Source organism: Trachurus japonicus, chromosome 7, assembly GCF_045865225.1.
Source record: "Trachurus japonicus isolate A0001 chromosome 7, Traja_1.0".
In the NCBI taxonomy this organism is placed as follows: Eukaryota; Metazoa; Chordata; class Actinopteri; order Carangiformes; family Carangidae; genus Trachurus; species Trachurus japonicus.
The window spans coordinates 20621464-20646503 of NC_140913.1; the positions used below are offsets into that span (position 1 = coordinate 20621464).

Consider the following 25040-nt stretch of genomic DNA (forward strand, 5'->3'; position numbering starts at 1 on the left):
CATCTTGCTTAATGTTGCGGGAATGTGGATGATAAGTTAGACTGGCGTTAAACCTTCCAAGAAACAGAGTTCACTTTGCCTGGTGTGAGTAAATCTGTCCAGGGATGGTCCGTGCCTGCCAACCAGAGGCACTTTCCTCAAGAGCCAATTTCACCGAAAGAGGTTTTGTAGGTTTCTGTAGTTTCTTCCAGCTGAGGTAAGAAAAATGTATATGGGCAGAGGTTAGTGTCAGATCCTTAAGAGAGAGCAGGGCATCCCCAGTGTCTAAGGCATCCACCTCCACAATGAGCTGAAGTTCATAAGGGACCATCCTGCTGAACCACTTCCAGCCCATCCCACTTACGGTGTCCCACAAGGGTCTACTCTTGGCCCATTGTTAGTTGAGACTAGAGAAGCTCTTAACAATGTAGTTGGTGGAGTGGATGGATGTGCAGTTGTAAGTGGAGTACAGAGAAATGCGTTCAGTACTGAGCGTGAAGGTGGAGGAGCAGTGTATGGAGGTACAGTTTCTTTATTATTCAATCAAAAGAAAAGTTGGTTTAAACAAAAACAAAAAAATTCAATCAAATAATAACAATCAAAAAAAAAAGTGTTTGAATGCAAAAAAAAAAAATTGAGACCCCAAAAATTGCATTTGAACCCTTTTTTTTTATTGATGTCAGTTATTATTATTGATTGAAAATATCTTTTTTGATTAAATCAATTTTTTTGATTGAATAATAAAGACACCTCCATAGAAGTGGGGGTCCATTCAAACTGTTTGCCGGTTGTTTATGAAGATGTCTTCATTGAGGTGCAGAGACGAGGGAAGAAATCTTGCGACAAAGATTGAAAATCTTAGTGGAAACCCACAAAATAAGCTGGTCAGTGAAAGCTTTAAGTACTTTGCTGAGTACAACATCTCCAGCAGCTTTCCTGAGGTCACTGACTTCAGCACTCACCTCACCTGTTGTTTCTGGAGAGTGCGTTACTGAGTGGCTCTTTTTGCTTTGCCTTGAGTAAGCAGAGAAATGACCAGTTGTCAGTAGCTGCTGGCAGGAACAGAGGTGTTGCATTTGGTGATTTATTGTGATCCATGACAAAGCTGTTAAAGGTTACTGAGTGTAAGATGATCCTCCACTTTCTCCTTGAAGGCCTCCTTAGCAGCTTTTATTTATTAAAGAGAAGGGGCGATGCATATTCATGAACATTTGCATGTAAATATACCGGATTGTAGCCCCAGGCTGATTTCCATCTGCTGTCCCTAGGCAGGTTGATGTCATGAAAAAAGGAAAACATTAAGAAAATAAAAACACAAACAACAAGGCAGCAGAGATTAAAAAAAAAAAAAAAAAAGACATAGGCGACATAGAAAAATAGACTACCAGTATACAGAGTTTACAAATTGCTCAAGTGTCAGGTGGTGACACGGGAAGTAGGTGATGTCAGGGCGAGGCAGGGCTAGAAGAAAAAAGACAAAACAGGTGAGTCCAAGGCGAAATCCAAAAGACAAGCTGTAATCAAATATTATGCTGAGGACAAAATTACAAGATCAAGGGACCAGAGCATTAACATAAGAGATGACACAACGAGATGGCATTGAGACCAGCTTATAACTGTTGCAGGTGTGAGAGGCAGGAAATCTAATCAGGTTGATGAGAAGCAGGTGTGCAGAGGAGGGTGGGGGCCCTGGGGAAAAAGGAAAACATGGACACACAGGGTGCTTTCAGGCAGACACGGCTCTGGTTCTGGTTCTGGTTCTGGCTCCGTTTTGGAGTCTCGGAGCCTCGGTGCTTTCTGGCAAACCAGCAGCGTTCACACCATTTTAAGTGGAATTTATTAATTATTTGAGTCTCAAATCACCACCGAACCGAGTTACGCCTCTCCTCCAATCTGTTCTTACCTTCTGCACTGGGGCCTGTCACCTGACCTGAAGGGCCAAGTTGTGAGTGTGCATGGCTGACTGCACCTCGCAATTACTGCTGTGTAGGCTACAAATAAATAATTAATTAATAATGAGAGAGTTGTCAAAAGTTAATATTGCAGCACAATAAGAGGACACTGACTGACAAGAAACAGTAATGAAGTCAGACGTTGGTTAAAAAGGCAGTAAATTAGGTAAATATGACTTAACAATTAAGTAAATTAAGTAAGTGGTTTAAAAATTGAGCAAAATGAGGTAAATGTGATTTTAAAATGTAGTAATTACAAGTTAAAAATACTTAAATAGCTTGAAAGCAGTATATGACACAATTATGGTAAATATGCTAAATTCATTGTCATTTTCATGTTAAACAGGTGAGATGAATTGGCCAATAATATCATTGACAGGTACTAATTTCTTGTCTTTTCTCTTCATTGACTCGATACTGCAGGTAAGATTATAATCATAAGGTGACTTGACTTGACATAACCTGTGATTTGATTTGACTTGACTTGCTCAAGAAAAAATGACTTTGGACTTGCAATTTAAGACTTGCACATGTCTGACTTGACCCAAACTCCGGTAGTGATAAAAAAAAAAAAAAATCTGTGAAAGATATGAGGCTGTTCATAAAACATCCCAGGTCTAACAACACACCACATTGCCCTCATCATAAAAAAAGATTTAATCATTTTAAATTTCATAATAAAAAAAAAGAAAGAAAGAAATGGGTGGACCACGTTGTCATCAGTCTAGTATCAGCTGGTTTCAGCCTGGTTGTTACACTGCAACACACCTGCTTCCTTCCTGCTGCATGTGGCACCATCTACATGTTTGGCTGTAGATGAGCTTTAACATCGGAGTATCATGTGCTGTGACATCACATGATGTCATTGTGCTAGAATAACATGTGACATGATGTCATCTAATCGTGTCATCGTGTAGGAGGTGAAGGTGGAGGGAGGAGAAAAAGCAGCTGCACACATCTGTTCACACACGAAGAACATCATGGCTGCAAAATGAAAAGACAAAAAGCAACTTTGTGATTTTTTCTCTCTCTCTCTCTCTTTCTCTCACTCTCTCTCTCCTCTCTCTCTCTCCTCCCTGTCTCAGCAGCAGGGGGAGGAGTCAGCAGGGTGAGGATGCTGCCCCGTTGCCGTGGTTTCAGCCTCTCGTTTCTTGTGGTGACCATCGTCGGGGATGTGTGTGTGTGTGTGGCTGTAGGGTGCGAGTGAGAGTGTGTGTGTGATTCTTACAGCTGTGAGGATATATGACTGCAGGACGGAGGAGAGGAAAAGAGGAGGAGAGGGAGGGCAGGAGGAGGACGGAGGTGTCGAAGGGTGGATGTAGATTAAAGTTGCTGCAGCGAGACATTGTTTCTGTGAGGACGACAAGAACCTTCATCACTCCATCTTTGTCTCTGCACAGGGAGGACTGAGGGAGGGAAGGAGACAGTGAAGGAGACAGTGAAGGAGGGATGGATGGAGTCTGAGTCATCGCTGATCCTCCGGTAAGCCTCCTCTCAGCTGCTGCCTTGTATCTGTTTCCCCTTGTTTCATTTCTGTTCGCTGGTCACTCGATCATTCACGCCTCTCCTTTATCTCCTGCTGGAAAATGTTGATCTGTTTGTCGTCGTGTTGCCGCTGTCATTTGCTGACTGTGTCAATAAAGTCTGTTCAAATCACATCTGGTTCCTTCACACCCTGTTTTTGTTGAAATCAGCAGCTTCAGTGTGGCCGCCATCTTGTATCAGACCTGAGAGCAAAGTTACAGACTGAGGGAAAATTTGGTCATGTTTAAAAAGCAGGATCTTATTTTTCAAGAGTCGTTTTCGGCTCCGGGGTCAACGCACCTGCAATGTTATTAATAATCCTCCAGGACAGAAGGTCAAAGGTCAAACAGTGAAGCAGCTCTGCATCAAAGATGATCTAATATGGCTGCCCATTCAATCTGTTTAATATCAGTGATTAACTTGTTTTTATGTTTCTGGTGTGAAAATGAACGTGAGGTTTTAGACGTTAGGGCAGAGTTAATGAGGACACAACCTGACAGCTCAAAACAAGATCAGATTTAAACTGGTTCAGTTTTATACTGGGAACATGAAACAAATTCATATTCTAAATAATAATAATAATAAGATAAAATATGGATTAAGCAAACGTATACATTTGTATCACACTGAGTGGTTTGAACAGAGAGCTAAATCCTTCGGGTTAGAGGAAGCACGTGTTTCCTGTCATCGTCTACTCTCCTTGTTTCCTCATTTCATCTCCTTGTCTCCTTCTCCTGTTCGCTCTCCTCCTCACCCTCCCCTCCTCTCTTCTCCTCCTCCTCCTCCCCCTCCCTCGTGTACAGGAAGCATTACATCATACTCCACTGAGAGATGCTGCTGTTGCTAGGTTACCGCCGAATGACTCCCTGATCCATTTTTAGAAGGAAGCTGAGAGACAGAGAGGTGGGGGAGGGGAACGATAGAGAGACACCAAAAGAGCACGGAGAGAGAGAGAGAGAGAGAGAGAGAGAGAGAGAGAGAGAGAGATTATATCACTGTGGGAATGACTGAAGAATGAAAAAAAACAGGAAGCCAAATGGCAAAAGACGAGAACAAGAATGCATCAGCTCTATTTCAAATCAAATCAGAGACACATTAGAGACGAGTATGATTCAGTTCATACTGGTCTGATGGTTCCACTAAAACCAGGTCATCTGAATCTGGTCACCTAAGAAATACAATTTTAAATGGATATTAGTGTTAAGACTGAGACAGCCAAGACATTTAAAGAGAGGACAGTTGAGTCACATGACCTCCAACCAATCACATCTCTCTGTTCTAGCATTAGCAGTTCATCTGATTGTACACCCAACCTGGCAACCAAAGTTACCTATTCATGTAACACACAAGTACATTGGTGCATTGGTATCCAGTCTGCTGTGGTTCATATCACACACTGTCTTTCCATCTGTTAGTCCTTTCTGTCCGTACATCCATCCATCCATCCATCCATCCATCCATCCGTCCGTCCATCTGTATCACACTATGTGAACAGAGAGCAGAATAATGAGTTAAATCCTTCAGGTCCATCCATTATTAGTTATTCTATTCTATTCTATTCTATTCTATTCTATTCTATTCTATTCTCTATTTGTCAGTGGTTCAGTCTGATAATTGCCAATTTTCTTCAGGGTTTCATTCATGTTCTGGCAGCCATCTTATCATCTTCTTCTTCTTCTTCTTCTTTTTTTTTCTTCTTTTTTTTTTTTTACCTATCTCCGCAATGATTTAATTGTCTCGTTGAATAAAACAGAAACAGTTTTAGTTTGCATTTTCCAGTCTGTTACATTGAGGTTGTCATCAAGAGGTTCTGACTATTGGTCAGAGACATAAATTGGTCGTCAGTAATTAAATTCAGCCACTGTATTGAGGAGTCCTGTCAGAGGGACAGAACAGGTTCTCTGCAGGTTTGTGGTCTGTTTGGACTCACAGAGACAATGATTTTTCTCTCAGGTCATTGGGGAGTCATGACGTCTCAGGAGGAGGCATCTTCCTTCAAGAGGTTTTTTCAGTATGTGGAGGACTGCGGACTTAGAACATACGATGGTCTAGTGATCCAAAACGCCTCAGACATTGCCAGAGAGAGCGACCGCATTCGCAACCAGACTAACTGGACCTACCTGCAGGAAAAACACCAGAAAAAGAGACGGCAGGAGGAAACCATCAAGAGGTAGAAAAGACACCCAAACCTTACAAATGAGATTATTCTGTGGCTTCAACACCAATACTGTTTTTTTCACAGGGATTCAATGAAAATGTGTCGAAGGTCAAAAGCGCTTCCATCCATCCATCCAATCACTGTCTATACCACTTATCTGTGCATGGTTGTGGGAGGCCTGGAGCCAATCCCAGCTGACGTAGGGCAATGGCGGGGTACATCCTGGACAGATTACCAGTCGATCACAGGACCACACATAGAGACAAACAACATCAACCTTTAGAGTCAACATAATCAACCTAGTTTACATGTGTCTGGATTGTGGAAGGAAAACCCACACAGGCAAAGGGAGAGCAATGCAAACTCCACCCATGAGCTCCATCGAATCGAACGCAAAACGTTCTTACTGAGAGTCAGTGTGCCGCCCTCAAAATATAATGTCTACTATAACTGTAGTGGATTTTATTTCTGAAATGTAGACCTATGGTCATTTAAAAGGACATTCTGTGGACATGAATGAAAGTGACGTATGGCAAAAACAACTACTGTATTTAACTGTGCACACACACTTGAGCCTGAATAGCTAGTCAGCCAACAAGATGAATACATAGACGGATATATGAACATGACATAAGACATCTGTCACATCCAACATGACCTAGTACATCACCATATCCTATCAGCCTCCTTCAAGGCAGTGTGGCCCTTAGTTGTGTTTGTACTGGGATGATGAGTTGGTCTGTTCAAAGCTGGAACCATTAAAGCTCACTGATCCAAGCCTTAAAGGGATAGTTCCTTAACTGTCAGTGCAAGCTGTTTTTAGAACGGTGGAGCCACGCTATGAGATAATAATGAAATGTTACGAGACAGAGTTGTTTTCGATGCAAATGCAAAGACTCATAATGTTCCCTTATTATCTCATAGCGTGGTGAATGTGCAGGTCATAACTTGTCCACGAGAGCATTAAGGAGTTGTTGGATTGTGTGTTTGATGAGTTTGATGAGGGAAACCAAGAAATCCAATGAGCCTCCGTAGCGTAGCTCTGAGCAGCTTGCGGCTCGGCTTAGCCGTTCTAGAAATAGCTTGCACCGACAATTAAAGGTAACAAACCTACTGTCTATGACTATAGGGATTATGGCAAATGGGCCAATTTGACAAAATGTGAACTATCCCTTTAAAGAGGAACTATGCAAGATTTGTACCTTAATTAAACAGCTTCAGAGTAATTGTGATGGTTAAATAAATGACTTGTGTAGGGAGAATGGAGGCTCTCTGCCTTCCAGGTAGCGACTCTTGGCCCGAAAACCAACCCTGCAAGATCAGTGCTGCTGATGCAATATAAACGCGCCCCATGACCTGTAATCTCTTGTTTATGACAGATAGGACTACACAAATATATCATAACACATGATAAATAACGTTCCTGTTGTACAATCAGTACAACGTTCCTGTGTACTGATTGCTTTCTTGTTGGCTTAATTGAAAACAAATGCACATGGCCGTGAGGAGGGTTAGCAAAACAGGGGAAAGGCTACTGGACTTGCATAGTTCCTCTTTAAACTCTAAACATTCATTCCCTCTCCCTTCCTATGAGGTCTATAGTTCGTAGACTTTTAATATGGAAAGATTTCATTCACTTGTTTAAACACCATCAGTGCTTGTGATGATGAACTTGACCTTCGTTGTGAGTAGTTATCGGCATCAACAGTTTTTCCTGTCTTCATATTACTATGCCAGGTACAGAGTTTCTTTATAGGTACACCATCCCTCCATCAAGTTTGTTCTTATAAATGAGAAGACAGACCAACAGCTGAAGTCCATCCTTTTACTTCTGCTGTAAATTCTGAATCAAATACAATTTTGGCTTTGTTGTCACATTTTATGGGTAAAATGTTGTGGGATTGGGAGATGATTGTAGGCTTTAAGTGACATTTCTTTCCATTGTCCATCCAGGATTGGTGAAGATGTTGCCATGGCATCAGATGGGGCATACTCTGGAAAACATTTCAGGATGGGTTTTATGACAATGCCAGCACCGCAGGATCGGCTGCCCCCTCCAAGCCAGGGCTTCACCGTACGATCCCAGTCCCTCCACTCAGTGGGCGGAGGAGATGACGACTCCAACCACAAACGAAAACAACCCCCACCCAAACCCAAGAGAGACCCTGCCACCAAACTGAGCAGCAGCTCTGAGATGGTAAATGGAGGCTCTGGAGTCACCAGGAGAGACCACCAAGAGGGCGGGGAGCAGGGGGAACAGGGGGATGAGGCAGAGCTCTTGGACGGTGAGGACATGTATTTCATTTATTTAAATGTTTAAAAGAGAAAGTAATTGTATGACTTGAGGCTAAATGATGGAAGTCTGTCTGTCTCTTCTTCTGTTAGCAGCTCGATGTCCTCTCTACCCTGAGGACTATAAGAAGATGCCTCCACCTAAACCGAAGAGGAACCCAAACACTCAGCTCAGCACCTCCTTCGATGAGTCTTACATCCACAACCATGGAAATAAGAAGTCTTCCTTGAGGTGGGAAAAATCTTCGTCCCAGAGTCAGAGTCCAGCATCCAGAGACACGGACGACGAGGAGCCGGTGTATATCGAGATGGTGGGAAACATCCTGCAAGAGCTGAAAGGTCAGGAGGCGGTGGAGGATGAGCAGAGCGAGTCAGTGTACGAGGAGATGAAGTACCCGATGCTGGAGGACTTTCTGCAGGACACTCACTCCGCCATGATGGACCCTGATTCCTGGTCCCGTGGATCTGTCTTTGATATCCCCCCGCCCTTCCCCAACCTCCTGACCCACCGCCCGCCCTTGCTCGTCTTCCCGCCTGCCCCCGCTCAGTGCTCCCCCAACTCTGACGAGTCCCCCCTCACACCCTTAGATGTCACCCGGTTGCCAATGATAGATAATGTCTCCTACAAGCAAGGTGGTCCTGAGCAACCGCAGAGCTCCTCCCACCACCGCAAAGATCGAGACCGAGATCGAGATCGAGACCGAGATCGAGACCGAGATCGAGACAGAGATCGAGACCGAGATCGAGACAGAGATCGAGATCGAGATCGAGATCGAGATCGAGACCTGTCGTCCACTCACACCATCACGTCGTCAGGCCGATCGTCAGCCCCGCCCCTCCCCTCAAACCTCTACAAATCATCTGGCTCCGCCCACAGTGGATACGGTTATCCCCGTAGCCAATCAGCGTGTCCATCTCCTGTCAGCATAGGTCGCTCTCTGACCCCTCTGAGTTTGAAGAGGCCACCGCCGTACGATGCTCTGATGGCCGGAGGCAGTATGCCCCGCTCCTCATCATCATCTTCCTCCTCCTCACACAGGGCGGGGGACGGTGGAGCCAAACTCAGTAACTCCTCCTCCACCCACGGCTCCATGCAGAACGTGTCAATGAGGTCGCAGACTCCAACAAGCCCATTGGACGAACTCAACAACCTGTTCACCTCAGGTAGACAGGTGGTGAAAAGAGGCTCAGGCGGCAGGAAGAACAGGGAGGGTGAAGGTATGTAATCATGTCATCAGACCTTGACCATAACAACCAAAATTTCTCACAGATACACTGTGGTCCGAGTTAAATAGTTGCTAAAATCTAATCTAAAGGTCCGAAGAGTTTTACATCTAACTCTATTTCAGCTGTCAAAGTTGTTATCAGTCTATTTGTTGTTCTACGGCAGAAATATTCATGATTAGGCAAAGACAAAAGATAATTTGTTGTGAGAAGCCGCAGTGTCTCCAAACATCTCCATCAATAATTATAATTAATAATGGCACAGCTGTACGTTCTCCGAGGTTCCCGTCCTTCTGGTCTCCAGTTTCTGCTGGTCCTTTTCTCACTCTTTGAGTCTTTGAGGTTATGTGTCCTATATTATCAGCGATTCTGAGTTGTCTTGGACGTGAATGATTCAGAAGGGTTCGTTGTCTTGTTGTGTCACTGCTTCTTTGTTGTATCGCTGCAGGAGACTGTCGGTCTCTGCCCAGACATAGCAGTAAAGACAGAGAAGGACAATCCAGTCCGGTTTCCAGCAGGATGGGGAGGTCATCTGTCAGTCCCACCATGATGCTGTCTGGAGGAGGAGGAGGAGGAGGAGGTGAGTGTGGCAACAGCAACACTATAGGGAAGCATGGAGGAGGTCAGGTTTAGATGACGTCAGTGAGACGAATGTGCTCATTTCACACAAGATGTTGACTCCAGTCCTCAGACATGTTGAGTGTTTGTCTCGTCAGGCCATATCTCTATACTTAAACGCAACAGCAGTTGAACAACAGGCAAATATCAGTGATTAACTGACAAGGAACAGGTGAAGATTGTGTGACTAGCGTGCTAGCATGTGAAGATAAAGTGAAGTGACGTTAACAGCGGGTGAACAACCGTTTAACAGGTGAACAACAGGTGGACATCAGGTTAGCAACAGGTTGGCTATGTTGTCTTAATCGTTTCTTGGTTGTTAATGTTCAATGATTTCATGTACAGAATCAAAGTCGGTTTGTAAACTCGGCCGTTCAGCCTCGACGTCAGGAGTTCCTTCACCTGGCGGGACGCCACAACGCCACCTGCAAGAAACACATCACCCCGCCCTCAGCCAGGTACACCTGTAAAACACCTGTCCATTTAACCAGCCTGTCAACCTGTCTGTCTGTCTGTCTGTCTGTCTGTCTGTCTAGCCACTATCTTTGTGTTCATTTCAATCAGTTTTCTTAAGAGGATGGAAAGAAGCAGCCTTTTTATAAATAGGAACTTGTATATTGTGTATTTCACACAGGATTGAACCTCCAACAACAGAACGTAAAACATTTTACAGACGGACAGAGCCTTCACCCATCAGCTGACTGAGATCTGAACTGTACACATGTAAACATACTTAAATAAGAGGATGACATATTTTGTCATTTTAGCTTTGCATAAAATGTTTGATGTTTAAAATAAATGTTTTTGTCTCAACATAATTACATTAATACTAACATGGTGCTAACCAATACTAATATGATTCTAACATTAAACTAACATGAAACACTAACACCAGCAGGACTCACATTGAAGAGGGGATGAAGTCTCATTAAAACACTAATATAACCCAATTAATCCTAATACACCCATATATGCGATTTGAAACAATAGCCCCACTCAATTAACAATAATCACATCCCATTGTATTATTGACAATGCATGGCCCATTTAGAGAGCTGAAATCCATTCCAGTCACTCAATACAATTTAACATTTAGCATCAGTCTGTATGAAATAATGGCGCATTCCCCCATGCCAGACAAATCTCAATAGTCTACAGATGCTATAAGAGACCTTTGTGATTTCAACTCATTTAACTTTTGACCAAGGTCACTCAAAGTAAGAGCGTGTACTTTACTCTCACATAAACAGAGGAAGAAATCAGGTGGAGGCCATTTTTAAAATCACTGCAAACGCCACATTTCTGTGAGAGACAACGAAGACAGAAATGTTCACACTCAATGTCATTTAGCCTCCTCCTTCACTTTCTTACTCTCCTCAAAAATACTAAAAAAAATGCACTCAAACTTTAAACACATCACAAATATTTTGATTTTTACTTCTTGATTCCGCTTGTTCACCACCTTCTCGTATTTTCCTCCTCTCAGTCCAAGTCTAATGTGAATTTCAGACCATTCATAAAGCACTGCAGCTCACATATGCATGTGAAGTGCTCTTTCAGCAGTCCCACTTAATTAGCCTAATTAAATTATTTTATGAGCTCACATGATGATCTATAGAGTAAGTGTCCATCACCATGTACCATATCCATCAACATAACTTGTTTCATCCATTTCATTACAGTTCCCACGCTCTCTAAAGAGCTTTTCTAATATCGGTCCTCTCCTGCTAACACATGAATGAAAACTAACCACAGATGCTTGGCTCCGCTGTGGCCTTGTCAGTCGAGCAATTTAACCCACTAACGTCTAAAACCATAATATATTTGAAAATGCATAAAAACAAGATGAGATTGTTCTTTTTTTTCCCCTTTTGCTATCATGTTTAGTTAAACATGAAAAAAAAGAAAAAAGAAAATGAGTCAATGGACTCCACCCAAAGCCAGAAACAGAGCCTGGAAGTTCTGTGATTCTCGAACCAACTTTACGGACCATTCGTTTTTTGAAAATACACTTTTGTCTTCAGTCCTGTGAATTGTTGGTTTGTTCCCTCTCAGGTGATAATAATGTAATAAAATGTGTAACACTGTGTACAAATGTTTACTGATGAAGCTCTGATAATAAAATATTTTATTTCACCAAATTAAAAAGCTAAAATATAGGGCTTCAGGTAAATTTCACCTTCTGTAATCAGTGGCTCACAAAAGCAAATTTGCTGCAACGGACCAGAACACATCCATTAGGAGTGTTTGATGTTCAGTGTTTTTGAATCTTGCATCGTTTTTGAATTTGTGGCTACTATCTCTTATTGTAAGTGTTTGGGGCCGTTGCAGTGCGTTTGTCTTTCTCAGCCACCAGAGTAATCTCATCAAAAAACCTTTTTTCTAATCTGTCAAATTAAATCTGAATTTACCTGAAGTGTATCTCATACACACCTGTATTCAAATGCCGATCAAATCAGTGTGACGCAGGCATCGCACTGACAATCTGAGTGAAAATAAACTTCAGTCTGATGTTCCACCTGTCTGTCTCTCTGTCTGACTGTCTGTAGGTCCGCCCGTCCATCCATCTCTTTCTGTCCGTCTGACATTATCATTTTCATTTCTAAAGACTATGATGAAAATCATGTTTTTAACCTTATTAACATCCATATGATGTTTTTATATACAGTAGCCTATCACAAGACATATGAATTTAGTGCATCAGCAAACTCATCATGAACTAATTAGCACAACCACCTACACTGTATCTCAAACTGTCACCGCCAATTACACAACAAACAAACAACAAAAACAAATGAAAGATGCTACTGATGTTTACCGTTCTCGAAGATGCTAACAAGCCACTCTGATGCATCTGTTAGTCTCTCTGATGTTTCCTCCTTTGACCATCTTAATACTCCCTGCTCTTTCACCCAGAGCAGTGTTTCTCAACCTGGGGTACTCGGACCCCTAGTGGTACTTGGTGTAATCTCAAGGGGTACTTAAAGCAGAAGTAAGTGATATATTTGTGTTAATATAAGTCTTAAATAGTTATATCTTCCGACAGCAATCACTCACATAGAGTGTTTGGTCTGAATCACGGGTCTGTCAGTCCCTCTGCTCTGCTCTGAGCCGAGGAGAAAACATTTATTGTATCCTACGGTTTTTATCCAATGAGGAGAGAGAACGGCATGCAGGGCTGTGTGTGCAGCCAAGGGATGCCGTGAATGTGGCGACGTAGGGACGAGGACTGTTATGGTGCGTTCAAGGAAACTCATTTTTTTCCGACCTGTGAAGTCGTACCAGTTCGATCTGGTACATAGACTGTACAAAAAGACGTAGCCTACTGGTACGATTTCACGGGTCGGAAGTTACGAGTGGCCGTTATAGTGACTTTCACCGGTAAAACAGGTCGGAAAAACACGAGTGGTTTGCCTGGAACGCTACAAAGTCGTAAGTTGTGACTTGAAGCTGTAATTTATGATTTCAAAAGCCTGCCTGGAACGCAGCATTAGCGAAAACGACCGGATCACTCACTTCTGCTTTAATATGATAAAATATAATTCCACTAAGTGACCTTTACAGACATTTATCATTTTTCTAAAATAGTAACTGGAACCATCATTATTGGCTAAACTACAGAGGCTACAAAGTAATTGGCATTTTCCCCAATGTTTTCATGGGAAATTTGTTATATTTAGAAGAAGCCACATTTTGATGGTTTTGACTCACTCTCTGTCTTTTTAAATGTCCTGCATTACGCCGTTACTTCAAACTCAACACTTCCTGTGTGCGTGTCAGTGCCCCCCCCCCCAATCTCACACCTGGGGCGTGGGTAGTGGGCGGGGCATGAACTTAACTTTTACAAACAAATGATCACAACAATATTCAAAGTAGCTCCAGACAGAGCCGAACCAAACAGAGATTCAGAGACTTGTCAAACAGAGTAGGTGGTCGATGGACGTGTTCATGCTGAGCTTTTCTTCGTCTCCAGATGCCTTGGCTGTGCGGAGACGCCACCATGATGGAAATGATCGAGAGGAAAAGAGTATTGTGTCGAGAGATCAAATCTCGTCAGCGGCTAGAGAAGAATCTGTGTAAACAGGACAGTATGCCAATTCTGCCCAGCTGGAAGAGGAAACAGCCACCTCCATATTCAGGCCCTCTGACCGCCGCAGCCACCGGACAGACCACCACAGTCTTCTGGGATACTGCCATCTGAAACACCATCACTACACAGAAACGTGACACAGGCCATCACAGTGTTTTTTTTGGGGGGGGGGGGGGGGCACACAAACAGTGGTGATGGTAATGATGAAGCAGTCATCAGGCCAAACCCAACCCCCATTGACAAGCTACCATGATTTAAAGAAACACACGTGGCTGGTTTTCTCTCATCGTTTGATTGGTCTGGATCATTCCTTCGCATAGATGAAAACAATAAATATTTCAGTCGTGAGGGATTTTTAGTTTGTCCTGTCACTAGCTTCCCTGCTACTGGTTTTGAAATCCTCATTCAAGTGAATCTGGTTCAAGGCCTTCAAATGAAAGACTCATAATCACAGAGTTGCAACGATTTGATAGAAACCAAATAACCAAAGATTCACAACGGTCAAAATGCCTTCATTTAAATCATTTACAGTTCAGATAAATTAACTATAATATGTAACTGTCAACTAATCAATGATTGCACTAATTCTTGAGTGTGAACATGTGACAGTTTTGAGAGGGTTTGCACATGTGGGTCTCGATCCAGAAGTTGACATACGGTCGTGTAAATGATGTGAGAAAATCAGCTGTTTTATGTTTTTTATTTCAACACTTTAAAACATCTTCATTCAACCTTTAACAAAACATGACAATCACCAAACTCTCAGCCAACGGTAACACACACACACGCACATACACCACACACATACCACACACACACACACACACAGTATGAGAGGTGCAGGGGTCGTCCTGCTGTCCAGTCAGATTGTGGGGAGGCGTGGCTGAACAGGTGTAGCAGGTGTTGTCTTTCTACTCGTTATTTTTCTATCTCACCACTGTAAAAGATTCAGATGTTTTTATAAAGTCTGACAGTCGTGTAGCAGAATGCTGTAAGAGAAAAAAAAATATTTATTAACTTTTCGGTGTGAAAAGTCTGTCATCAAACATGTTTTTATATTTAAATTTACTGTAATCTGTGACTCTCTGTGTGAAAGAAAAAGATGTGACAATGTTTTTATATTTAAGAAAAAAGAACTTTTATTATGATGAAAAAGGCACTATTTTAAAATGAGTATATTTTGATGAGTTGTTTGTTTGTTTGGTCTTATCCACTGTCCCTGAACCACAGACTCAACTCAAATTTAACTCCATATTATCTCTAGTTTAACTGCAGATTAAATCCAGTTAAACTCTAAATGAACTGCATTTTAACGTTAGATTGTCTCCAGTTTAACTCCACACTAAAACCTCCAGTTTAGATGCCAATCAACCGCAGATTTACTTAAATTAAAGTCTAGATTAATTTAAATCTAACCACTATTTTCTCATCCTAACTCCAGATTAATCCCAGTTAATCCCACATCAAGTCCATATTAGTAAATCAAGTTTAATTGAAGATTACACCAAATTAATTCAAATTTACCTGTTCACACAGTGCAGGTGTTTTACAGTTTGTTGGTCAGCTGTCAGCTGTTGATTCATCCTATCGAGACTGCTGGTGACATAGAGGAGATCATCTAAGGTCATGGGAGAAGACTTTATGTGACATTAATTTTATTGGCTCCTGAAAACAAACCAGGGAATCACAAAATATAGAAAGTTAAATGTTTGTGATATACAGTATAACAATTGGTTCGTTGTTTTACAAACTATTTCCAATACAGTACATGTAAGAATTTCATGTCATGTCTTTAAACTGCACAACTTCAAAATGTTGACTCAACTTAGTGTGATTTTTATGAAGTTCAGATATATAGGAAATTTAAGTCAGCTGGTTTTACATTTTCAGAAATCAGAGACTTTAAACTGATTATTCTATGTAAATTCATCAAAGTACAAGAGCGTCTGTTTTTCAGTTAAATGTTTTATAGAAAGGATCAGACAGAGGAAGTTGCTATGACGGATGTAAATAAAGTCACCTGAAGGGGACACGAGGGTCTGTGTTTTCGGGACAGTAGATCGCTGATGAACATGGGAAGAAGGAAAAAACACTGATGAATGTAGTGTTTTGATTTATTCATAAATGTGAATGAACTGATTGATTACCGTTATGTCAAATCAGAGGTAATGTGAGATTTAAGCAAAGCATTCTGGGATTTTATGATGAAATGTTTGTTATTAATGTAAATCAGCCTGGAGCCACACATAGACACACTGTGATCAATATACAGTTTGATCACGTGATCAAAAAGGATCGAACACAAAAGATGATTTCAGTTCATTGTCTCATTAAATGTGATATCAGCTGATCAGTCAATACTTGTTTCAGGTGGTTTTAAAGTCTTTGTGATGAACCTTCTTTAAAAGGTGGTATATGGTGATGATAGACTATTGATAAACTCCAACCACAAACATCAGTTTTATTTGATCATTTTCCATATTTCATCAATCCTCATGTTAGGTGATGTTTGACAGAAAAGTAAACTAACACCAGTTAATTTTTTTTTTTATTTGACCATTTTGTGTCGTCATCATCCTCATCTCATCTTCATCACCTTCGACTGAAAGTATTTCCAGATTCATGATAGTGTGCACACTATGACGTCTACAGAGAGTGGGTCTCACCTGTACTTTCACCTGTCCAAGGGAGTCAATATGTTTGCATGTTTGCACTGTGAGAAACAGACGAGAGTCTTGATTTTTATTGAATCTGTCCAGAGAGAGAATTGAGTATAAGTTTGGTTGTTGTGACTCTGTTTTCATCTTTATGGGACTTGATGACAGAAATAAATACATTTCTAATTAAACTGTGCTTGTTCTGCTCTTCTACAGCAGGTAACCCCGCAGGTGTGTTTAGACTGAGATCATGGGACCAAACTGACCAAACCATTAGCCTACTGCTCATCACGTTCACACACCACATCGTTCAGGATTCAACCACCAAAGATACAAGAATATTCAGTATCAAAACAAACAGTTGTACTAACTGGATCCATTCACTCCACACACACGTACACTCACATTAAGACCCTAACCTACAATACTGTAGAAGAGGATACAATATAGAATACATAAGTGCTGCAAAAAAGGATTCAAGTGCATAATTGCAATTGTCCATGGCAGCAGTTATTGCACAGTCCGTGGTCTCAAAATTGCTGTGTTGTGGGGGAGGAAGGAGAATTGGGGAGCAGGAGTTCAGTTCCTGAATGGCCGAGGGACAGCGTGAGCGGGTGTGTCCACATATGAGTGAGCATGTGTAGGAATATGTTGAAGCAGAAGTAAGCGGAATGTTATAATTGTAATATAAGTCTTAAATAGTTATATCTTCCGAGGGCAATCACTTAGCCTATAGAGTGTTTGGTCTGAAACACGGGTCTGTCAGTCACTCTGCTCTGCTGTAAGCCGAGGAGAAAACTTTCCTTGTATCCTACAACCTTTATCCAATGAGGAGAGAGAACGGCATAAAGGGGCGGTCCTCTCTGTGTGTGCAGCCATGCGTGTGAATGTGGTGACGTAGGGACAAGGGCGGGGACTGACTCCATCGGCTGACAGGAAGTTAGCCAAAACGACCGGATGCTTACTTTTGCTTTAATGTTTTTTTTCCTTTGAGTGTGTACATCTATATGTAGTATTGCTCCTCTATTTTTTTTCCTTCTTCTTCTTTTTTTAGCCTATTTATTTAATTTCTCTTTGGCCTTGTGGGGAGTGGGGTTGATTTATTGTTTTGTGTTCTGTAACCTGAAAAAAAAAGGCTATAAAAAAGTGTTAAAAAGATTCACAAAGTCAGAAGTAGCATAATATTGTTGAAATGGCAGGTATTTTTTCCTCAAGAAATTTTAGGTTAGGCTACTCATAACGTGTTCTGTAAAAGGAGGGTTCATTTTCATATTTAGACTTATTGTTATTGTGCTGTTATTTCACTGGTATGGTCTGGCCATGAGTTTGATGAGTTTGACACCCCTGCTCCACAGTCTCTCTCTCGGCCTGTGAGGGGCAGCAAGGGGCCGCGAGGACACGACCCCCTGTAAAACCCAGGAAGGAGAAGAGCCGCCGGCGGGGAACCGGATGTAAACCGAGTGAGTCAGCGGGCTAACGTCAACATCTTGACCGTGTTTGTCAGACTTTCTCCTACGGTCCTACCGTCTCCGACACGCCCCTGAACCCCGGACTGGGACCGGACCGGCTGCCCCGAGTCCCGTTAAACCCTGCAGGCTGCAGCCAGCAGCTTGTTGCCCCGCAGTCTGTTGCCCCGGCCGGGTGAGTGAGTGCGAGCGGCGCAGAGCCAACATGGCGGCGCTGGTAACTTTCTCCAGGCAGACGGAGCTGATCATGGAGGCGGCGGTGGAGGCTGTTGTCTCCGAGTGTGTCCAGAGGCTGGGACAGCAGGGGACCGACGGCAAAGACACGCAGGTGAGGAGGACGTGTGGTAGAAACAGGCAGAGTCGGTTTACAGGAGGAGGAAGACGGAGGAAGTTCACCTGACAGAGCGAAAGCTCTGGAGGAATATCCGCCGTCACTTCCTACTTCGGTTACAGCAGCAACAACAACATTATTCTGCTGCTCACACATTTGTTCCCTCTATGTCGGATGCCACCGTGTGTCCAAACAACAATAACAACAACAAACAACTTATTTCTTTTTCCCCCCAACACAATTATTTAAAGTAAAGGAAGAAGATGTAATGTGGGGATTTAGTCAAGGGAAACTCACGGAGCTCAGATAGTTGTACACAATCATATTGATCATAACATAATCATTATCTTAAAGTGAAGTGGCGATACGACTTCACTTTCAGAATAACAGACTTATTGTCATTGTACAATGGTGCAACGAAATCCTGTTGGTACTTATCTGGGGCAATCCATCAGACAGACAATCCACAAAAGATAAATAAGACCATAAAAGGACAAATAATACCAGCAGATTAAAATAAATAAAAATAAATAGCAACAATGTAAAAAGCAGTGAGACAGTGCTGTAATTAAACAGAAATGATATGGTTGGATCGATCATGGCTTCAAAGCTTTATTCTATGTATAAAATACTTTCTCCCACCACTGCCAACTCATCACCCAGTTCTCTTTATTATTTCTTTCATCTTGACTGTTATTAGATTGGTAGTCTGGTTAATAAATCTCTTCACTTGCACTCAGTTCCTGTTGTGTTCTTTTGAGGTGGAGACTGGAAATCCACTGAACTGAGAAGTCACAGCTTCTAACAATAATCATCAATTCAATAACATCGTCCTCACTTTAATCTCCAAACACTGACTCATTCAGCAAGTGAAACAATTCAGCCCCTTCAGCATTGCTTGCGATTTCTACTTTACCTTCATACCTCATGTCCTGTCTCCTGCAGATTCAGCTGACTGCCGTCCTTCATGTCATGTCCAGAGAGGCTGTTCGTAAAATCTGCAGAGTTTTCAGAGAGCTGTACGTGAGTTTAGAGAAGGACACTGAAGCCTTGAAGGAGGAAGTGAAACATCTGGAGTCTCAAATGAAGAACCAGAACAACCCAGCAGCCAAGAAGAACCAAGCTCAGACGCTTTATAAGATCAAACCAGCAGGTCAGTGGTCCAAACATCACAGAGAACCTGGGTACACTGCAATGTGAGAAGGGAGAATATTTCTGAAGCATCACTGTCAAAAATGTACAAGAAAATACGACTGACGATGTGAAAACACTGAAACACCGTAAACATTAAGTTAGATATTAATAAATATCCCTGAATAACGACACGGTGAAAACAGGTCTAATTAGTTTTTAACTTTACAAACTCCTGAAACTAAAAATGTTCCTGTACATCAACCTGAACATTTATTATCTGACATTAATTCTGTAATTGAATTTGACATAGTTATTATCTGAATCTTTCAGGTGGCCCCTCTACGTCACTGGACATCAACCAACCAGCTGCCAATCCTGCAGCTCTGGCCATGGCCATCCTCAGCTCCACCAAACCCACACACAAGTCCAGCAGCAGGCCTCAGGTCCCTCTGGTCATCATCAGCCAGCCGCTCCCCGGGCCGGCTGCAGAGCAGAGCAGCACCTGCACACAGATGTTGCAGGAGAAACCAGATCCTCCCCCTGATCCGGGACCGGCTGACGCTGAGGTCTTGGAATCGATCCAGACGTCCACAGACAATGACGAATCTCCAGATGCGATCCAGTCGTCCTCTCACATCGCATCGCTCCTCGTGGTTAATGATCAGCCAACCAATGAGCTCACAGGTGTGTCGGTGACAGTCAGTGAGGACCCGCCCACAAACGAAGAAAAACCAGCTGTGAATGTAAGTCAGATTATTGATACTGGTCAATACTAAACACATATAAGACGTGAATAATAGGGGCTGTCAAACGATAAAAAAATTAAAAAACATTCATACACTTTGTATGCCATATCATTTTGTATGCACATCTCTCATCTATGGGCACTAGTTATTGCATATTGTCATATTTCTTTGTCCGTGGGTGTGTGTGAACCTAGAAGTAAGCGGAATGTTTGTGTTAATATAAGTCTTAAATAGTTATATCGTCCGACAGCAATCACTTACATAGAGTGTTTGGTCTGAAACACGGGTCTATCAGTCACTCTGCTCTGCTGTAAGCCGAGGAGAAAACTTTCCTTGTATCCTACAACCTTTATCCAATGAGGAGAGAGAACGGCATAAAGGGGCGGTCCTCTCTGTGCAGCCAAGGGATGCGCATGAATGTGGTGACGTAGGGACAAGGGCGGGGGCTGCTAACTCCATCGGCTGACAAGAAGTTAGCCAAAACGACTGGATCGCTTACTTCTGCTTTAAGAGATTTTACAAAGGTCACACATGTCGCAAATCCAATCCAATCCAAAAAAAATCACATCAGCCACAGTGATCTGAAGTGAAAGAGTCTGTCACATCGTTGCCACGGTCGGACTTCAGCTGTCTGGGCTCCGACTGTGCTGCTGGGGGGAAAAAAAAAATCCTGAATCACGAGTGTGAGATAAATAATGATTCAGTAATCGCTGGCTCATACTCTGTTAATCACATCTGTTACAGCTTCACTGACAAGGTGGCTCAGGTTGATAAAACAGACAGTGTCGGATCACAACAATAGAGTCACTGCTGTTTCTGTTTTCAGGAGTCGGGGATGAAGACGGAAACTGTTAAAGAGAAAGGAAAAGAGAGTCAATCAGGTGAGAGTCTGAGAGGACATTCAGATAAATATTATGTGAAGAACCTAAAGTGGTCTCTGGCCAGTTTTTGTTTATGATATGTTTTGATTATTCTTTCTTTGCCTTTCTATGTCTTTGAATGTAAACCCTGTTTTTTTTGTCTGCAGGTGTGAGTGAGGAGGAGCAAAAGGAGGTGGAGAAGAGGAGGAGGAGGCGGGAGCTTTACAAAGAGAAGAGGTTTTTCTGTGAGCTCTGTAACAAAGGTTTCCATCAGAAGCACCAGCTGAGCAAACACCTGTCCTGTCACCTCAAACCGTTCCCCTGCAGCTCCTGCGACAAAGGTTTCTACAAGGCCAAGACTCTGCAGAAACACCTGCTCAGCCACCAGCTCCGGGAGGCTCAGGAGAACGACCCCGACAAGCTGCTCAGCTGCAACCAGTGCGACAGGAAGTTCAGGCTGCTGCGGCAGCTCCGGGTCCACCAGGCGTCTCACCGCCTGGAGAAGATGCCACTCAAGTGCCACACCTGCGACCGCACCTTCACCTCCGCCAGCGCCCTCCGCTACCACGAGGTGTCGCACGCCAAAGTCAAGCCCTTCATGTGTGACGTGTGTGGGAAGAGCTTCACCAGGAAGAAGAGCCTCCGAGAGCACCAGACGGTCCACACCGGCGCCCGGCCGTACTCCTGCCCGACCTGCGGGAAGAGCTTCTCCACCACCAGCAACTTGCGTGTCCACAAGAGGTCGCACTCGGAGGAGCGGCCCTTCAAATGCAGCGAGTGCGACAAGGCCTTCAAGTGCAGGATGGGTCTGCTGCAGCACCAAGTGGTCCACACCGGAGTGAAGCCCTTCGTGTGTCAGACCTGTGGGCTCAGCTTCGGGCTCAAGTACAACTTCCAGAGACACCTGCGGCGCCACAATGGAGAGAAACCCTTCAGGTGATTACATTAACACACAACAATACAACAACTTAACTTAACTCTGCAGGTGGACAAGTGAACAGAGTGATGTGAGTGATGATGTGAGAGAAAAGCAGGTAGATCTTCATATTCATTCTCTTGTAAAGGGCTGTTCACATGTAGCGTCTACTGCGCACAGAGATCTATTTCTTTCAATGTAGACGCACATCAAATGCACAAAGCAACTCAGTAGATGTGACATGCATGCAGCAAACGCACCGCATGTTATGTGTTAATTAATAATTAATAATAATAAATCAGCTTTGCCAAGCTGCTTCTCAAGCAGCAACATGCTACCTGGCAAGCAGCGGCCCAAACCCCGGGCCAGCCCCCTGTGTAACCAAAAACTCTGTTTTCCTTCTCCACACATAAACGCGAAAATGGCGTTCTGTCCAGAATTTCTTACGGAACAAAAAACGCCATTTAGGTGTGTGGATGATTAAGCCAAATTCATAGAAAAGTATCCGGTTTTGGGGGCCCCCAGCCACCAGGGGGCCCCCCGTTAACATGTGGACAAGGTCTAAGTCTGACTGAGGCTCAAACATGTGACTCAGTCCTGTAATGTTTCCTCCTCCAACCGTCTTGATGCTCTCTACTGTCATCGACCCAGAGCGAGCAGCTGATGGGTTTTACATGTTTCAAAATGATCTGGATTTGTTTTACTGAAGAAACAAAGATGCCAAAACAAACCAATGTTGAAGACTTTTAAAATTGTAGGCTTCAAAGGTCTGATGTATTCGTTTCAGTCGAAGACTTTACTTTTTAATCTACTTTTTAATCCCTGATCTAAACCCTCCTGTGTTTCTGTCTGTGTGTTTCAGGTGTGATAAGTGTGGGGAGGGCTTCACTGGGACCTGGGCCCTGAAGACCCACATGCTGGTTCACGGTGTGGAAAAGCCATTCATGTGTGATCTGTGTGGGAAGACGTTTTTCTACAACTGTCAGCTGCAGAAACACCAGCAGCTGGTTCATGATGACAAAGGGAAGAACGCAGGACTGGGGAAACGCAGACTGGCCGGGGCCAAACCCTTCAGCTGCAAAGTCTGTCTGAAGAGCTTCGGCAGCAGCTCCACCCTGAGGACGCACGAGAAGAGCCACGCAGAGAACAAGGAGTTCACCTGCGACACCTGTGGAAAGTCCTTCCACCTGCGACACCTGTACCTGTACCACATGAGGCAGCACAGCGGCGACCGGCCGTACGTCTGCGGTGTTTGTCAGAAAGCTTTCCTGCTCTCGTCCCAACTGAAGCAGCACCAGCTGCTGCACACCGGAGTCAAGCCGCACAGGTGCGAGCAGTGTGGGAAGGAGTTCAGGACGCCACAGAACTACCACCGCCACCAGCTGGTTCACACCGGAGAGAAGCCCTACCAGTGCGTGGTGTGCAGTAAGAAGTTCAGGCAGTCCAACCAGCTCAAGTCTCACATGCAGATCCACACCGGCGTGAAGCTGTACTCCTGCAGCCGCTGCAGCCAGGGCTTCTCCGACTCCAGGCAGCTCAAGAAACACTGCTGCGGAGACGACTCTGTGGACACAGTCGACTCCTGCAGCAAGAGCAGAAAAGCCCAGGAGGAGTTCCCCTGGACGCAGGAGTTCACAAACCAGTAACACCTGACATCTGTATCAGAAATCAATGAGGATCAAAGTCATAAAAGATCAGCTGAGATCATGAGGTTCTGCCCCTCTTCTGTTTTTAGAGGAGAAATGTTCAGGTCAACATCAGCCTCATGTCTTTGATCAGTGCAGTGTCGGTAGTTTAGTAGTTTCACTTGGCTTCAAGACTGAAAACATCTGAACCACAGTCTGTGGTTTGAGGAAGACTTATTGCTGGAACTTTGTCTTGGTTAACAACAGTTTCCCCTCAGTACTTAATGCACAGATGTGACGTGTGTCACACGTGTCAGCCCCGGCTGGAAAATACAGTTATATTTTGCGCATCTTGTTTTTATGAATAAATCTATGGTTTCACCCTGATCCTCATCATACACTAAGCTGAACAGTTGCTGTGTTTTGCTGAAACTCTGTAAGAAACGGAAATGATTGACACTTAGGACCTCATTTCATTCATGAAGAAGTAAACAAAGATTTTTTGTACCGAGTCTTATTAGAGACATTCTGTGAGAATATAAGTGAAAGCAGCCGAGCTGCAGCATGGACTCGACTGATCCACTCCCGAGTCCCGAGTGATTCTTCAGAGCAACACTAGACTAGACTAGAGGGTGTAGCTGATGATGGGGGTTATTTGACAACACTTCATCAGAGTGAAGCAGCTGTTCATACATCATTCAGTTACTGTAGAAATATTTGTGACACATTTGTCCCCCCCCCCTATTTTCTAAATTATATGAAATGTTGAATGGCAGGTTCTGCCCCACAATGACTGAAAAATAAAGCTGAGTTGTGTTGCATTGATAATCACTTATTAGTCACTCTTTTCTCATGTGCTTATTCTGTCCAGAAAATGAAAGAAAGATTAATGGTTGTAAAAGGGCTAAAAGCTGTAGAAATGTGACAAAGGCAAAAAAAAAAAATTGAAAATCCTGCATGTGTAAGTCTAACAGTTGAAGAGTTGGAAAAGTTGAATTGATTCATTGAGGCTACACAAGAACAAATCATGTAACAGAGCAAAAATCAAAGCTTCAGTCTGAGGCTCCATCATAGTTAGAGGGTTTCTGTCAACATGGGAATCAAACCCACAAGTCACACATTGTACAGACAGATAGTCAGACAGACACATGATCATCTCTCTGAGCGCTGACATTAAGGAGCTGTCAACTTCTCTTTGTGTGTGTTGGACTCTCGGTGACTAACTGAAAAGTCAGTCAATCAGTTGATTGACTGACTGACTTTTCAGATTTGTGTGTGTGTGTGTGTCACTGGCACTCTGGATCAGAAAGAGAAAGGTGATGTAGGAAACGGTGACATTGCACCACAGACCAACACCTCAGTCAGAAACAGAGTTACTGACTGTAAAGGAGAAAATATGAAATCTGATCTCCTGATGCTACCAAGTAGAACCAATACTGTTGAATGTTTTTTGCTGGAGAATTAAATT

At 43.2% G+C, this 25040-nt stretch overlaps 2 protein-coding genes across 5 annotated transcripts; both read left to right on the forward strand.

Moving 5' to 3' along the window:
• The first annotated feature begins 2788 nt into the window (after nucleotides 1-2788).
• Nucleotides 2789-14353, forward strand: nyap2a (neuronal tyrosine-phosphorylated phosphoinositide-3-kinase adaptor 2a). Of its 4 annotated transcripts, XR_015036158.1 has the most exons (8): nucleotides 2789-3413; nucleotides 5409-5625; nucleotides 7567-7898; nucleotides 7999-9123; nucleotides 9578-9704; nucleotides 10091-10205; nucleotides 10382-10470; nucleotides 13721-13942. XR_015036158.1 is itself a non-coding variant. In XM_085782017.1 (7 exons), exons 2-7 carry the CDS (start codon nucleotides 5423-5425, stop codon nucleotides 13946-13948), a joined length of 2133 nt encoding a protein of 710 aa, XP_085638143.1. In that variant the 5' UTR covers nucleotides 2812-3413; nucleotides 5409-5422; the 3' UTR covers nucleotides 13949-14353. The 4 variants fall into 4 exon arrangements, 2 of the variants coding, with proteins under 2 accessions (XP_085638143.1, XP_085638144.1); XR_015036159.1 differs by lacking the exon at nucleotides 10382-10470 and having other exon boundaries at nucleotides 2795-3413; nucleotides 9578-9715; nucleotides 10093-10205; nucleotides 13721-13817; XM_085782017.1 differs by lacking the exon at nucleotides 10382-10470 and having other exon boundaries at nucleotides 2812-3413; nucleotides 9578-9709; nucleotides 10093-10205; nucleotides 13721-14353.
• Nucleotides 14354-17905: 3552 nt separating this feature from the next.
• On the forward strand, nucleotides 17906-24398 carry LOC146984665 (uncharacterized). Its single transcript, XM_085782019.1, has 6 exons — nucleotides 17906-18288; nucleotides 19237-19444; nucleotides 19756-20168; nucleotides 20998-21052; nucleotides 21199-21967; nucleotides 22810-24398. The coding sequence occupies exons 1-6, from the start codon at nucleotides 18166-18168 to the stop codon at nucleotides 23591-23593; spliced, it is 2352 nt and encodes a 783-aa protein (XP_085638145.1). The 5' UTR covers nucleotides 17906-18165; the 3' UTR covers nucleotides 23594-24398.
• The last annotated feature ends 642 nt before the right edge of the window (nucleotides 24399-25040 follow it).